We start from the raw sequence: 14,238 nt of genomic DNA, 5'->3' as shown, positions 1-14,238 counted from the left end.
TCCAAGTTAGAACATATTTAGGGTTCAGTGGGAGTAGAATGGGGAGATAGCATGAGCTGTGCTATTTCAGATTCCCAGTGGTTGGGCCAAAGCTTCCTATTTTCATAATCTAAGGATTGATTAGTGCCTTGGGCCTAAAGATAAAGTGCTAATATGATTGCCTAGGATGAGTCATTTTCATTTGTCTGGTAATAAATTGAGGGGAAGTGTTCCCCATGTACTACGTGAGAATTACTTTCAGAACTTTGAGGTGTTTTCTATTCCTTTTGTACTATAGGAAAAATCAGACTGGTTTCTGAGGCTTCAAATAAATCTCCGAATACCATCACCCCATTTACATTTGAGATGAGAGTTCCGTCTGCGCTTCTATGAATTAATTGCTAAAAATGCAACTAGAGACAGAAGCAGATGAGGAGAAATCGAATTTTCAGTTCCAGAAATTGGAGGGGAGATAAGATAATGCTCAATGTTTTGTTGTGGCAGTCACATTGACCTTGTAGCTAATCACATCCATATCACAATGTTCCTGCCTAGTATGGCAACTCTAGTTAGACCTACATACTTGGACAGCTTCCGGATCCAGTACAAGACTTTAAATACACTGGGAGTAAGAACTGCTTTTGGGGGGAGGGGGATGCTCAGCTCCCTCCCTTCTATCCCTTTTCTTCCTTGGTGCTCTCCCCTAAGTTCTATAGGTTTGTTGGTTTCTGCTCAGGTTGTGATTGTTGCTGAATGTTGCTGCCCTGGTTAGCAAGTCAGGGGAGTAGGAAGTTCAGTGCAGGGGCACCTCCTCTCATGCTGTTGGCTTTGGTGATATTAATGATATTCCTAGTGGGGTTTCCCTGGTGCAGATGGATTATTGAAGATGAGAAACATAACTTGATAATGTTGGGGGTGGAGGAGAGGAGCATCATGAGCAATGGAAACAGTAGCTTGCTGGATGGGGTGGGGGTGAAGGGGCTCTTATTAACTATTATTGTCATGACAGTACCCTGGTAATGGAGTTTAGTGTGTAGACTTAGCCCTGCTTCCCCAAGATCAAGAGAGCCCTTCCCAGTGAGAAAGTATTGCTGAGGGATTTGGGCTTTGTGGTCACCAATATCACCTGGGCCCCATTCAGCTACACTCCATCAGAATCCACACATTAACCAAATCTCCTAGGTGCTCCTAAACACAATTTTCAGAAGAACTAATCTAAGAAACTTCTTCCCCATGGCCTATGAGCAAGCAAACATACTCATCCATCTTAGCCACCTTTTGCAACTTGGCAGTTTGGTTTGCTTAGTAAATGTTTGGTTGCATCCTATTCCAGGTGGTGTCAGACACTGAGAGCAGGTCGAGGACTGGATTGTTCTGAGAATAAGGATTATGATGATACAGTGTTTTAATCCATGGGATGAAAGTACTTTACAAGCCCAAAGATGCTGGCTAATTGACAGAGGTGTTGAGGAATTAATTAACACTTTGAGCCTTTAACATGAAAGGTGTTTTATAGAATTAGAAGTTAATATTGACTGTTTTGTCTAATTGGCTAGTTTATTGCGATCAGTTTTTTCCTTTTTTCAAAAAACATCCATTTATTTGACAGTTAATCTTTTTAGTGTCTTAATGCTAACCTGCAACTGAATGTGCCTGGTATTGCCCTGATTGCCTTAGACTATCTTTCAAACAAACAAAAAGGTGATGCTTTATCAAAGCCTGTAATATTTGCTCAAATATCTCAGCAGAGGGACACCTGGCTGGATCATTCAGTAGCGCATGCAACTCTTGATCTTGGTGTCATGAGTTCAAGCCCCACATTGGGTGTAAAAAAACAAAACAAAAAACTCCCCCAAACCACAACACAAATATCTTGGCAGAATAGTTTATTTTTCCTTTTACCCCTGAAGATGTAGCACCTCATGGCATTTCTTCACATTGTTGGTTATCATGTGATTTCTAGGTACTGATGACTATGACCAATCACAAAAAATAAGCAATATTTTTCTGTTTTAGGAATAAATTTTTGACATGTTTTGGTCCTAAAATACCAAATTTAGAATAAAGATAACCATTTACATGATACATCTTTAAAAAAACAGTTTGGTGACATTTTCATAAGGGAGAATGATTTTCAGTGAAATTTCTGCAAATGAAAACTGTATTTCAGTAAGTTGTCTTCTTTTGGCTTTTCATTTGAGGCTGATAAAGATGAAAAAGTAGGCATGAAAAAACTACTTATAATGCCCAGATTGGGGCATGCTTCAAATATAGTTGTGTATTTTAAGACAGATTACAGGGGATATTTTTGTGTAAGTGGTTAGCGGAATCTATCACACACATCTGGATTTATGGGTTTATGAGTTTATGATCTAGACTGCTTAGCTAGATTGCTTAGATGATATTAAAGAGATTAATGGTCATATTTATTATTCTTTGAGACAAATTTTAGGATTTAATATGTTTGGAGAGTAGCAAACAAAATTCTTAACTACTCATTGTGGTCCTAACTTTGTATAATCTTCTGGAATTTGTTCTCAAAAAGACTAGATAAAAGTCTGTAAAGGGCTGAAGAAATGTTTATCACCATCACCTTGAGGTACTTCTCTCACCGAGGCAGAGGTATTTTCTTTATATAAGGGATTGCTTAATTTATTCCTTCCTTTGTTCAAACACATGTTTTGAGAACTTCCCATGTGCCTGGAATGATCTGATTGTTGTGGTTTAATAGTGAGTTATATACATGGTTCCCTGATATCCTGAAAATTATTCTGAAGTGAGGAAAGCAGATATGATTCACTCAGAAAGATGTACAATTACTAAATGTAGGTGTTTTGAAGCAAAAGCATGAGAGAATATGATTCTAAGTTTTCCTAAGGAGGTGATACTTGAGCTGTAATCATCAGAAAAATGAATAACAGGTGCCTCAATAATAATTGAGTCCCTTGTTTTAAAAAAGCACATGAAAGGGATGATATTAAGTATCAATTCTTTGACAAATAAGTGGCATACAAGTGTCTTACTATGAATGGCTTTCCTTTTGTTCAGGAGGAGCTGTGTTGGGTCAGAGCTGGTAGACTGGCTTCTGGAACACTGTCCTTTTGTCCAGTGCAGATCTATGGCCATAGGGGTCTGGCAACTCCTACTGGATATGGGAATTATGTTATCAGGTTAGTATTACATGTTTTGAAACCACAGAAGTGTTTATTCAGCTACCAAAATGAAATTGACTTTCTAGAGGATGTTACAATCTGGATGGAAATTGTTTTTGCAGGTAAATATTTGCATTCTCTCACATTTTATAAATAAAAGTGACCAGTCATCTTTTGATTGTTATTTCTCACTAGGTACTTGGTGACTCATAAACTACTGTGTCTAAGAGTCTTTCCCTTACCTCTCCTCTATTCAAAAGGGTGCTCAAAACTTTTTTTTTTAATCAGTGATATCTTTAGGTGCTCTAAATGTGTGATTTATCTAGCTGCACTTAGAATAATTGTCAGAAACTGATTTTATGAGTGGAATGTTATGTCATTTTAATTGACTAATCATGAACAATTAGAGATATGACCTATGGAAATTAGCTGTTTAAGCAGAACACAAAATAGATACTAACTAGCAACTAAAATAGATGGCATATATCTCTTTTCTTAGTTGAGCCCAGGGAATTGAAGAATTAGAAGTCAAGCAATCTGGATTCTTTATTTACCTTTATCATGGAGGTGCTTGGTCACTAGGAAGCCCCTTTTATTACCCATAGGTAATAAATATTGAGGGTCAGAGAGCTTAGTAAGTTTCAGAGTCATACCTCAAGTCCCAGTGTAGTACATATAGACATGTGGGTATAATTTTAATAAGCTGGTAATACCCAGCACACTTATTTAGAAAAACAATAACTATCTTTGAATGTTATCAGCTTGCTTGTGAGGTTCATATTTCTGGTTAGCAAAAAAATTTGTGTCAGTGTTTTTTTGGATAAGTCCCTAATTCTTGATTTCTTTTAAAACAACCTGGGTAGCATTGATATTTTGTGCCAGATCATTCTTAGTTGCAGGGGCCTGTCTTGTACATTATAAGATGTTTAGCAGTATCACTTTCTCTACCCAGCAGATGCCAGTAGCCCCCCTAGTAGTGAAAATCAAAAATGTCTCCAGACATCACCAAATGTCCCTTGGGTGGCACAGTTGTCCCCAGTTGAGAACCATGGGTTTAAAACTTGGCATAGTTTTATATTTGTGTATCACTAAAGTAATTATGTATTAGTTTGCTTTGAGACACACAAAAGTTGTTCTCCCCACTTTTTGAATTGCTATTGATTTCATCTGTCTGTGAAGCAGAAAAATCATAAAACGTGTGTGACTATGCTGGCTAAAGCCTCAAGTAATAAAAATAGGCTGGTCAGTAAGTCCCTTTTAATTCAATGGGATTGTGAACATGAATGGACTTAGAATATATAATTATAGTCCTACCCCTGGGTCCTCCCTGATAATTAGTAGGGCTTTCAATTTATTATTTGGTTTATGACTCTCTAAATAATATACTTTAAAAAATGAATCCTCCCCTTTTTTGTCTCCAACAGTGGACCAAAACGTATACTTTCAAGATACCTATGTTTTCTACCAGTTTTCTTCTGATGAATGTAGCTACTTGTACTGTGAATTTGAAAGAGAAGAAGAATGGCAGAATGGTGTCAAACTTTTACTGCAACTCGTGCCTCTCATTCCTGCTAGAGCTGGCATCTGTGAACTGTAAGTAGATGCTCTTTTGCTCTGTTATAAAATTAATCTCCTTTAAAGAATATTTACTGTTTCTAGGGACTGTGCTCTGCTCTTTACCGGCACCATCTCCTCTAAGAGATAGCTGACCCATTCCCCTTTCCCAGATGCAAGTTTATAAAGTTAAAAGAAATGGCCAGAAATTAAATCCAGCTTAAAAAATGGCTGAACTGATATTATTCAAATTGCAGAAGTTCATGCCTCGCCAGCTGCACCATGCTGCATCTAATTTAATCATCACTATATGAGTAGCGATCTAAATTAGGAATAAAGATGATTTGGCTTAGATTGAAATAAAATAATAACTGACATATTATCCACTTTCCAAATCGTGACTTTCCTAAGAAAGAGCTCAACAGACCTCTCTGAAAATAAGCGAGAAGCAACATTTGGCAAATTAAAACACGTGAATCACTATCACATGAAGATAGTGAATCATTATATGATTAAAACGAATTAAAATTCATTAAAGAAGGCTTGGGAACAGGGCTTGAGTCCTGATATGGTGCTGTTGACATGTCTTTGTCTCTCTATAGCATTCATGATGTGCTTATTTTGGAATAATGAATTTCAGGTGAAGATTTTCCATCAATAATTTTATATACTCAGTTTTCAGAATACATTCCCATCCTGTTGACTCTCTCAGGTCTGTGAGATGAGCAGGGCAAGTGGTATCATTTTTATCTAATAGGTAGGAAAGTAGGTTCCAGGAGAAACACCTACAATCATTGCAATGTTGAGTTACTCTTGTTAAAAAAAGAAAAAAGAAAAGAAGAATGGACAGTTAATCCAGGCTTTTAGGAAAGATGTGAAGTATTAGAATAATAATGAGACATGGTGCTAATAGGTTGATTGTAGAAACACATTTTATGTCAGAAACTATGATTACTGCTTTATATTATTTCATCTTCAAGTGAATTGTAGAAGACGGTTATTACTACTGTCATTATTTTGTAAGTGAGGAAAATGCACAGAGGTCAGGTGACCTATCCAAGGTCAAATGAGTGGTGGGTGGAATGTTAGGGTTTGAATCCATGTCCATGTGATTCTAACACCAATGCTTTTTAAACTTGCCTAGAATGTGTTCCCAAGAGTTCTGGGGGTCATTCCAGCTGCCCTTTGTAGGACACTATAAACAGAAACTATAAAAATGTAGACTGACTCTGAAATGGTTATGACTTTACCTTCATCACTGCTCATAGAGGACCTTGGAATGGTAAAGCAAAATTCAAATGTAATTCTTCACTCAATCGTATAAGTACAGAAAATGTTCGTTTGTATAATATGCTTTTAATAGAGGTCAGAATTGCCTGAGAAAAGTCAAAGAGCATTTTAATAAACTTTAACAAGCTTTCCAAGGAGCGTGTGCTTCAGAAGCTAGAGATGACTGTGACTTGCTTTGACACTGTGGGACTGGGATTCTCTAGCAGCTCTTCCTAACCATTTCCTTTGCTACACACAAGATCGAAGTGTGTACAGTCTCACGGGTGTACACAGGTTAACAGGGGCTAAAGGGCAGCTGAAATTAACTTGCAGGCAGTCCTCATGATTTCGCTCCAGGGTTTTCTCCTTGACTTAGAAAACAGATTGGAATGCCACTGTGTGAGATGACCTTGTTATAGGGAAACTCTGAGTCCACTGTGGGTTCTAAAAATTATTTTCAAAATTTGTTTCCTAACATTAATTCCAGATTACTTGCAGTTATTAATCACACTGATCACTGAACACAAATGTCATGCCTCTGGAGTTGATAATCATTATAGTATGCCTTGTTTATCATCAAATTTTATTGGTGGTAGTGGTGGTGTGAATATGTACATTGGGAGTGCTAATTCCTCTGGGGTAATTGTCATTGGGGAGTTATGGATCCATCTGTCCCATATTACAATTACTACCTATAAAAAGATCAAATTAATAAACTACCACAAGTCTCTAATGGCAGAAGATATATATATATATACACACACACACACACATACACACACAAAAAAAATACATAATTTTTTTCTATGCTACAGTTACAAGCAAACTTCTAAGCTAGGGTAAAATTTTTGGTTAAATTTTGGAAAGCCAAGGTTTAGGTTATCCAGACTTAGAAGAGATGATGGTTAGAAAAAAGATGCCCAGAGACACTGTTCTCTTCCAGTTGTGATGGCACAGCCTTCCTGTGGCTCGATGCATGTAATCCCATTATAACATCTTTCATCTGGTGATCTCCATTCATTCTAGCTCCCATCTCACACCTGTTTATTCCTTCCTGCCTGTGTGGTGCTCTGCTCCTTCCTCTGCCTTTTTCCTTGTCTAGTCAAATTCTACCCACCCCTCAAGGGGGAGCCCAAGTCCTACCTTGACCACAAAACTTCCACAATGTCTCCAGTTCCTGTCTGTCTGATTTTTACTAAGTAATGACTCTTGCTGTTTGCATCTCCAAATTTTTCCATTCTTCTATGCCATTCTTAGTCCTGTGTTATCCATTCTGCTCTCTCAGTCCATTTTTCTCCATTCTAACTGAAATGGCCTCTAAAGTCCTCTTGATTCACTAACTTGCACTGGCCATTCACAAGCTGAAAATCCTGTGGTCCTTTTACTAGCCTTTTTGATATTTGAAGGCTTCTAAGGTCTGTGTATGTGGTTCTGCATTGGGTCCCTCTAATTGACCATCTTCTAAATCTCTGCAAAATTATGTGAGGAAACCACTTATAGTCTCTATATAAACACATTCTGAACAAATGTATTTTTTAAGTGGATTTTTTTTCCATTTAGAAAAGAATGTTTAAAGCAGGATGGCAAGTGGAGCTTTTACAGGTTTCTGGCTAATGTGAGGGGAAAAAAATTCCTTTTCTCTACAAAATAACTTTTACATCCAAAATGAGTAGATAATTTGAAAGAAGTGAGTGAATCAGTTCTCAAGGGTACTAATCTCTGGGAGAAAAAATAACAGTCATGGTATTTTATTCAAACTGAAAGCCAAATCAATTTGTCCAGAATGGAGTTTTTTCTAATTTTTTTTTTTATTCTGTATGGTTGGGAGTAGTTAGAAATGCTGAAGTAACAGTAGAGCATGGCAGCCTAAGAGTTCTTTCAGGACTAGTGAAAAATTTGAAGATTTATACTGTGAGGAAGCTTGGCTGTTTCTGTTCAACCACCTTTACAGGGGTTGCCAGCTTACTAGGGGTAGGAGCAGTAGTGCTCTGAGTGGACTGCAGTCTGTGAACTTCAAATACATGAAACTATATTCTCCAATTACAGGGCAGTTAGAATTTAAGCTGTTATTAAGAGTTCTAGAGGATTGCTAAGATTTAACTCACGTTACACTCAGACATGTAAAGAAAAATGTAGCATCTTCATTTTTTCCTCTGGGTAATCTATTATTGTCCTTGTGACCCTCCATCTTTCTAGATAGCCAGAAAGAAGGGAAAGAAACCCATAACTTTAGTCTAATCCAGTTAAATTATTCTAATAAGGTAATTTAAAAGGCTGTTTAGCATATTTTGGTAAAAAGGTTCAGTCTTTGCCCACTTCTTGTTCCTCAGCAAGACAACCTCTGGTGTGTGGTGAATAACAGGGGTCTCTTAAGCCTGCTAGAAAAGGCTCTCCTATCAGGGTGGACCCTTTCCTATCTCCACTGATTTTTGCCTAGTGGCTGGGCCACCACTTCTCTGATATCTCTGAAGTATAACTGTGGTGTTTTGTTGGCATCTGCTGTGGAACCTGGGGCTGGTACAAGTTGAGTTTGTCCATCTTGGCAGGATGGATGCCTGTTGGTCCTGCCTGGCTGATGGGCCTTCCTATGTACCTACAGGCATTGCTGATGCTCTTGAGGGGTCTGATTGTGGCTTCCACAGATAGCCCATTCAGTCAGCTACCGACCTCTGTTGAAACCGCTCCCTCTCATAGCATCCTAGCCTGATTTACCTGGATTCTAACTAAGAAACAAAACAAAAACATTCATTGTTGTTACCGTTATATAACAGTGTGCTTAATCGAATGGTATCTTAACTTTCAGATTCCTAACTAACCAACACTAGAGAAAGCTCAGTCCAGTGGGTTAAGATGAATTTATTAGCAGGGTGCCTGGGTGGCTCATTTGGTTGAATGTCTGACTCTTGGTTGTGACTCAGGTCATGAGACTGAGCCTGCACTGGGCTGTGTGCTGGATTTGGAGCTCACTTAAAATTTTCTCTCCCTGCCCCTCCCGTTTGTCCCTCACCCCCCCCCCTTCTCTCTCTTAAAAAAAAGGTTGAATTTATTAGCATTTATTATTCCATGTTCTAGACAGAAGCAAAAGGGTACTTGAGATAGATGGAACAGTGTGCAGAGCATGAAGTTGAGAATAGAGGTGGCATGTTGAGGCAGTGCAAGGCAGCTTGATGTGGCTGGAGCTGTGAGTCACAGCGAGAGGAACTCAGACTTTGAGAAGGGTGGGGAGCAAGTCTCAGATTGAATGCAGGGGTGTGTAAACCCATAGGGAAGACAGGTATTATCTTTATATTGAATAAAAAGAATGATATAACTGTGTATCTCTGATGCCGAAATAAATAAAATATAGTTTGTTACTTGAATTCACAGCAACATTTTTGTCATGTGTTTGCTTAATCAACATGTACAGAATTCATGAGTCTGTGAACCATTTCTATATAAAAGGGGTCTCACTACTTACAAAATGGGAAAGGACTGGCTTAGTCACTTGGCCTGAGCTGCCCTGGCAGTGACAACAATGATAAAATCAATAGTAGCAGTAATGATTCACACTTCTTGCAACAGATGTTTAAAGTTACAGATGAAGCTGCTGAGGCAAGGTGGGTTACATAACTTGCCAAAGGGGCAGGCCTCTACAGAGGTGACAGTTTTGTAAATTGAAGGCAGAGGGTGAATTTGGAAGTGACCTTTGTGTCAATGGTTCTCAGCCATGATCCTTTCAAAAAGAAGGAGGCATAATCTGAGATCTACTGAATCAAGCCAGGGATGAAAAGATGAGACAATCCTATCAGCACTTTATATCAAGTTCCAAAGGTGAGGCTAATGTACACGAAAGTTGAAATCTACAGTTCTATAAAGTTAGCCATACAGAAAGAGCTTGGTTAAGTGATAGGAAATGTGAATGCTAATTAAATCAAAGTTGTAAAGTACTATGTAAAGAAGTCCAATTACTACCATTATGATGAAGATTTTATCATGCATGGTACTTGCTGCCACTTGGCTGACACTCCTAAAATTCCATACATTTAGCTTCATAAACATTTCTATTTGGAAGGGAGTCTGGAGTCCTTAGGTAATTAAATTTGCTCCTCTTAGTTTTTAGGTAAGGAAAAGGAGCAAGGAGAAGAAGGTCTGGGAGAAGGCAAACCCTGGTCACCACTACTCTTCCTCAATAGGCATTAACTGAGCATCTGGTTTGTATGAGATATGAGTTTGTGCTTTGCCCTGTGGGGATACGACCATACTTACATATGGTCATATGTAAGGCCTTTAATGAGGCCAGCATTATTAGGACAAAGTTCAGAAAGAGAAGATGAATGTGAAAACCAGAATCTTTCTCAGCAAATATTAGTAAATGGGATTCAGCAATATATAAAAGTGATAATACATCACGTAAAACAGGAGTTTATCCCAGGAATAAAAGGATGGTTCAAAGCTTAAAATCAATCAGTGTACTTCACCAGATTTAATCTAATAGGAAAAACTGCATGATAAACTCTATAGAAAAAGAGAAAGCATTTGAAAAAATTCAGCATCCATTCATGATAAAAATTCTTAGAAAATTAGGAATATAAGGAAACTTCTCCAACCTGATAAAACCTATGGCTTGCATCATACTTAATAGTGAAAGACTAGGGACACCTGGGAAGCTCAGTTGCTTAAGCGTCTGTCTTCAGCTCAGGTCATGAAGCTCAGGGTCCTGGGATCGAGCCCTGCATTGGGCTGTCTGCTCAGTGGGGAGCCTGCTTCTCCCTCTGCCTGCCACTCTGCCTATTTGTGTGCACTTGTGCTCTCTCTGTCAAATAAATAAAATCTTTTTTTAAAAGAATATTTAAATATCTTTTTAAAAAAAGTAGTGAAAGATTTAATCCTTTCCCACTAAGGGAACAAGGCTAATACATCTCCTTTTAATCACTTCTCTTCAACACTAGTCAGTGCAATAGGCAAGATAAAGAAATAAAAGGTATACAGACTAGAAGAAAAAATAAAGCCACCTCTCTTTGTGAATCACCTAATTATAGAAATAGAAAATCCCAAGCGATCTACAAAAAACCTACTAGAAATAACAAGCAGGTTATACACTAATGCCACTACCACCTAATGCCCTGTCACCCCTACTCTTTTATTCTCCTTATCCTGCCTAATTTTTCCTGTCTACCTGACATGTGTAAGTGAGAAATCCATTGGCATCCTTAATTTCTGAACTGGCACTGGATTAACACCTTCTAAATGAGAGATCAGTGTCAAGTTTGCCGTTCCTATGTCCCAAACCTACCTTTTATATTCCTGACCTTTCCTAATAATTAGATTCTCATTTTATGCTCTTTGGGGAAAAGGGAATAAATACTAGATGAGTAAACATTTTTGAGGATTTCTCAAAAAAAATTTCATGATGGAACTTGACATAGGTTTTGTATTATGATCATAGGTGAAGAAAATTTCCATTTGCTACTTTAAATTGTATAAAAAAATGCTGTGAAATCAGCTGGTCTTAATCTTTGTTATTACTCATCACCCCCTCTCCCAAGGAAACACTAAGCCCTCCAAAATTTCCATTGTTTACAGAAAAGGCTTATTCTAGGTGTGGGAACAGATGGCTTATTTTTATCAGAGTGCATAATTATTTCAGAGTAGTGCAGGAATTTTAACAAAAACTGAACTTTTAGATTTGGTTGTGCTTGCATTTGGAATGTATCTGTTTAATTAAATATTAACTATTAATCCTCATCTTCAATATAAAACGCAAAAAAGAGATCCATATTAACTAATTTTATTCAATTTTTTAAAAAATATTTTATTTATTTATTCATGAAAGACACAGAAAGGCAGAGATGTAGGCAGAGGGAGAAGCAGGCTCCAGGCAGGGAGCCTGATGTGGGACTCAATCCTGAGACCGCAGATCACGCCCTGAGCCAGGGGCAGGTGTTCAACCGCTGAGCCACCCAGGCATCCCAATTTTATTCAATTTTAGATGAATGTGTAACTATATATCCTGGACCCTCAGTGAAACCTGTCACATTCACATTTTACTAGTGTTTGGTAAATTGCCTCTGTAGGCACAGCTAGTAGCCTGATCCTATAGAAAATTAACTTCTCTTTAGGTCGAATAGGCATTTGTATTCATGATATCAAAGATCTCAAGAAAAATCAAATTCTCATTTTTCTACCATCCCGATTTTCTTTTTTGTCATAAGAATTTGCTTTGTTAAGCAAAATCAGTGTGTCCAGAATAAGATGTTAGACTGAAGGGACAGTGCTTGAGTGTACTTTTTTTTTTTTTTTTTTTTTTTAACTCTCCTGGGGTCAGTGGGTATTAGATGTGGTGGAGATTGAGTCTGTGCTGCTGGAGTAGCATTCTCTTTGGCAGTGTCTAGGACTTGATATCCATGATATCTAAGGAATAAAAATTTCAGATCTCACCCAAGAAATAGTTCTGAAGGAGAAAGTCCATGATGTTTCCTTGCCTGACAGCCAGCAAGTACGGAAAAAACTCTGGGTTGTCCCAGAAGAATGTGAACAGTAGCATCATCAGCTTACTTAACATCATTCCTTCTCCACTTAATGGAGGAAGAGTCCCTCTTTCTGCCCCAGAACCATTCTTCTTGCTGGGCTGTGGGTCTTACCCCTCCTTGGAGACTTTCCTTTCCTGCTCTCTCAGTATCTGTTGGCTCTCTCTTCTCCTTCAGCAAACAAATGATTCCTTCAATCATAATAACAAGAAACCAACCAACATTTGATTTTATATTTTCTTCTAGTTATTTCTCCATCCATCTTACTTGTTTTAGAGCCAAAGTTCACAGCTCTCAGCACAAAACCAAAACCCTGTAGCAGTATCAAATGAGGGCCTTACTGGCCTGGCCTTGGCTTTGTCTCCTGCCATTTCCTACTCCCTTGTCCTGCTGATCCTGCTGCAATTCCAGGGCCACTCCTTATCCATCAGATTCTCACCCTGGATATCACTTCTCCCAAGAAGTGGCCTCTGACAATCACAGATAAGGCTAAGTGACTCTCACTTGTGTTGGCAGAGTATCTTAAAGATGGATTTTGCTAAATCCACTAAATGTTTTGTTTTATTTTCATATATGCATGTGTGTGCTACGTATCTCCTATTTGTTGTGGCATCCTGTATAGGTTGTCTTGGCTCTGGTTTTTTCTATGCCCTAGAATTTCATCAGCCTCTAGCAGAGGTAGTAGTCTTAGGTCCATCCTAAATATTGTATTTCCCTCTATCCCCTCCAAACCAAACACATAGCACAGGACAGCTCAACATCAGCCCAGCTTTGTGGGTGTGGGTGATGGTAGAGAAGTAGTGAACAGGCCTGCCTGACATGCCCCTAGAACAGAATCTTCCCTGTTAGAATTCTGATTTGTGGAGGTTGGCATGATCTCCACCTTCCTTGAGTCCCAATCTAGAATATCTCTGTTTAATATAAAGGTTGATGTGTAGTGTGTGTGCAGGAAGCACTGAGACTCAAATGCAACCCCTGAGATGGCAGTAATAGCATTTTACATGGAAGCTGACTGAGGCCACGTCTCTTGCTGTTAGGTTTCTTTGTAATGTGTAGCTCAGTATAGTGTTGGCACAGGTATGTCTAGATGGTCATGGATAATCCCTCAGCTCTTTGGCATGTGCCAATTGTGCAAAGTGTCCACACCTTGAACTACTTGACTCCAAATCTTTGCATTCCGACAACCATAAGATAGACATTTAACACATTTTCCTAAAGGAACAATGTTATGCATAGTGGTAGCTCTTGGCAGCCCACATATGCTACTCAGTATTGAGATATAGATGGAGAGACAGAACTCGTACATTTTTGAAGTATCAATATCCAAATGTAAAGTGGTATTATTTGGATAATATTTCTATAAAATGCCTCTAGTTTTCTACCCTGAAATACCATGAAACTTCTTACAGTTAAAAAAGAAGTAGGGTTTTCCAACTCGAAGATGGTGTTGGTTGCTCTGGAATCCTAAGGTACAAATATTTTGGACAAAATCTGGTTGAGGAGTGTGAGTTCTGTCTTTTATATAGAAGATGTGTGGCAGGCTTTATTTTTAAGAACGTCATTGGAATAATCTCAAACCCAGTAAATTAATTCTCATGAAGGAATTCTCACTAAGAATTCAGGGAAACCCTGCAGGGATACCAGTTAAATCCAAGTTGGTAGGAATTACCAATTATACCTAACTGGTATAAAATAAATTCCATTGCCCGGATAATGGCCCCTGGGTGCTGTTTCCTAAGGCTCGTTATTGGAACTCAACAGTATATGACTATTTAACC

The 14,238-nt window shown here is 38.3% G+C and overlaps 1 protein-coding gene across 1 annotated transcript in view; it reads left to right on the top strand.

Moving 5' to 3' along the window:
• RAPGEF5 (Rap guanine nucleotide exchange factor 5) overlaps positions 1-14,238 on the top strand; it is a 230,116-nt gene that overhangs the window by 44,632 nt on the left and 171,246 nt on the right. The window contains exons 4-5 of the mRNA XM_041727416.1: positions 3,028-3,149; positions 4,556-4,724. Coding sequence (XP_041583350.1) covers positions 3,028-3,149; positions 4,556-4,724 — 291 coding nt within the window. The remainder of the gene's footprint in view (positions 1-3,027; positions 3,150-4,555; positions 4,725-14,238) is intronic.

The sequence above is a fragment of the Vulpes lagopus genome, chromosome 13, assembly GCF_018345385.1.
Source record: "Vulpes lagopus strain Blue_001 chromosome 13, ASM1834538v1, whole genome shotgun sequence".
Lineage (NCBI taxonomy): Eukaryota > Metazoa > Chordata > Mammalia > Carnivora > Canidae > Vulpes > Vulpes lagopus.
This window is presented reverse-complemented; position numbering and strand designations above follow the sequence as displayed.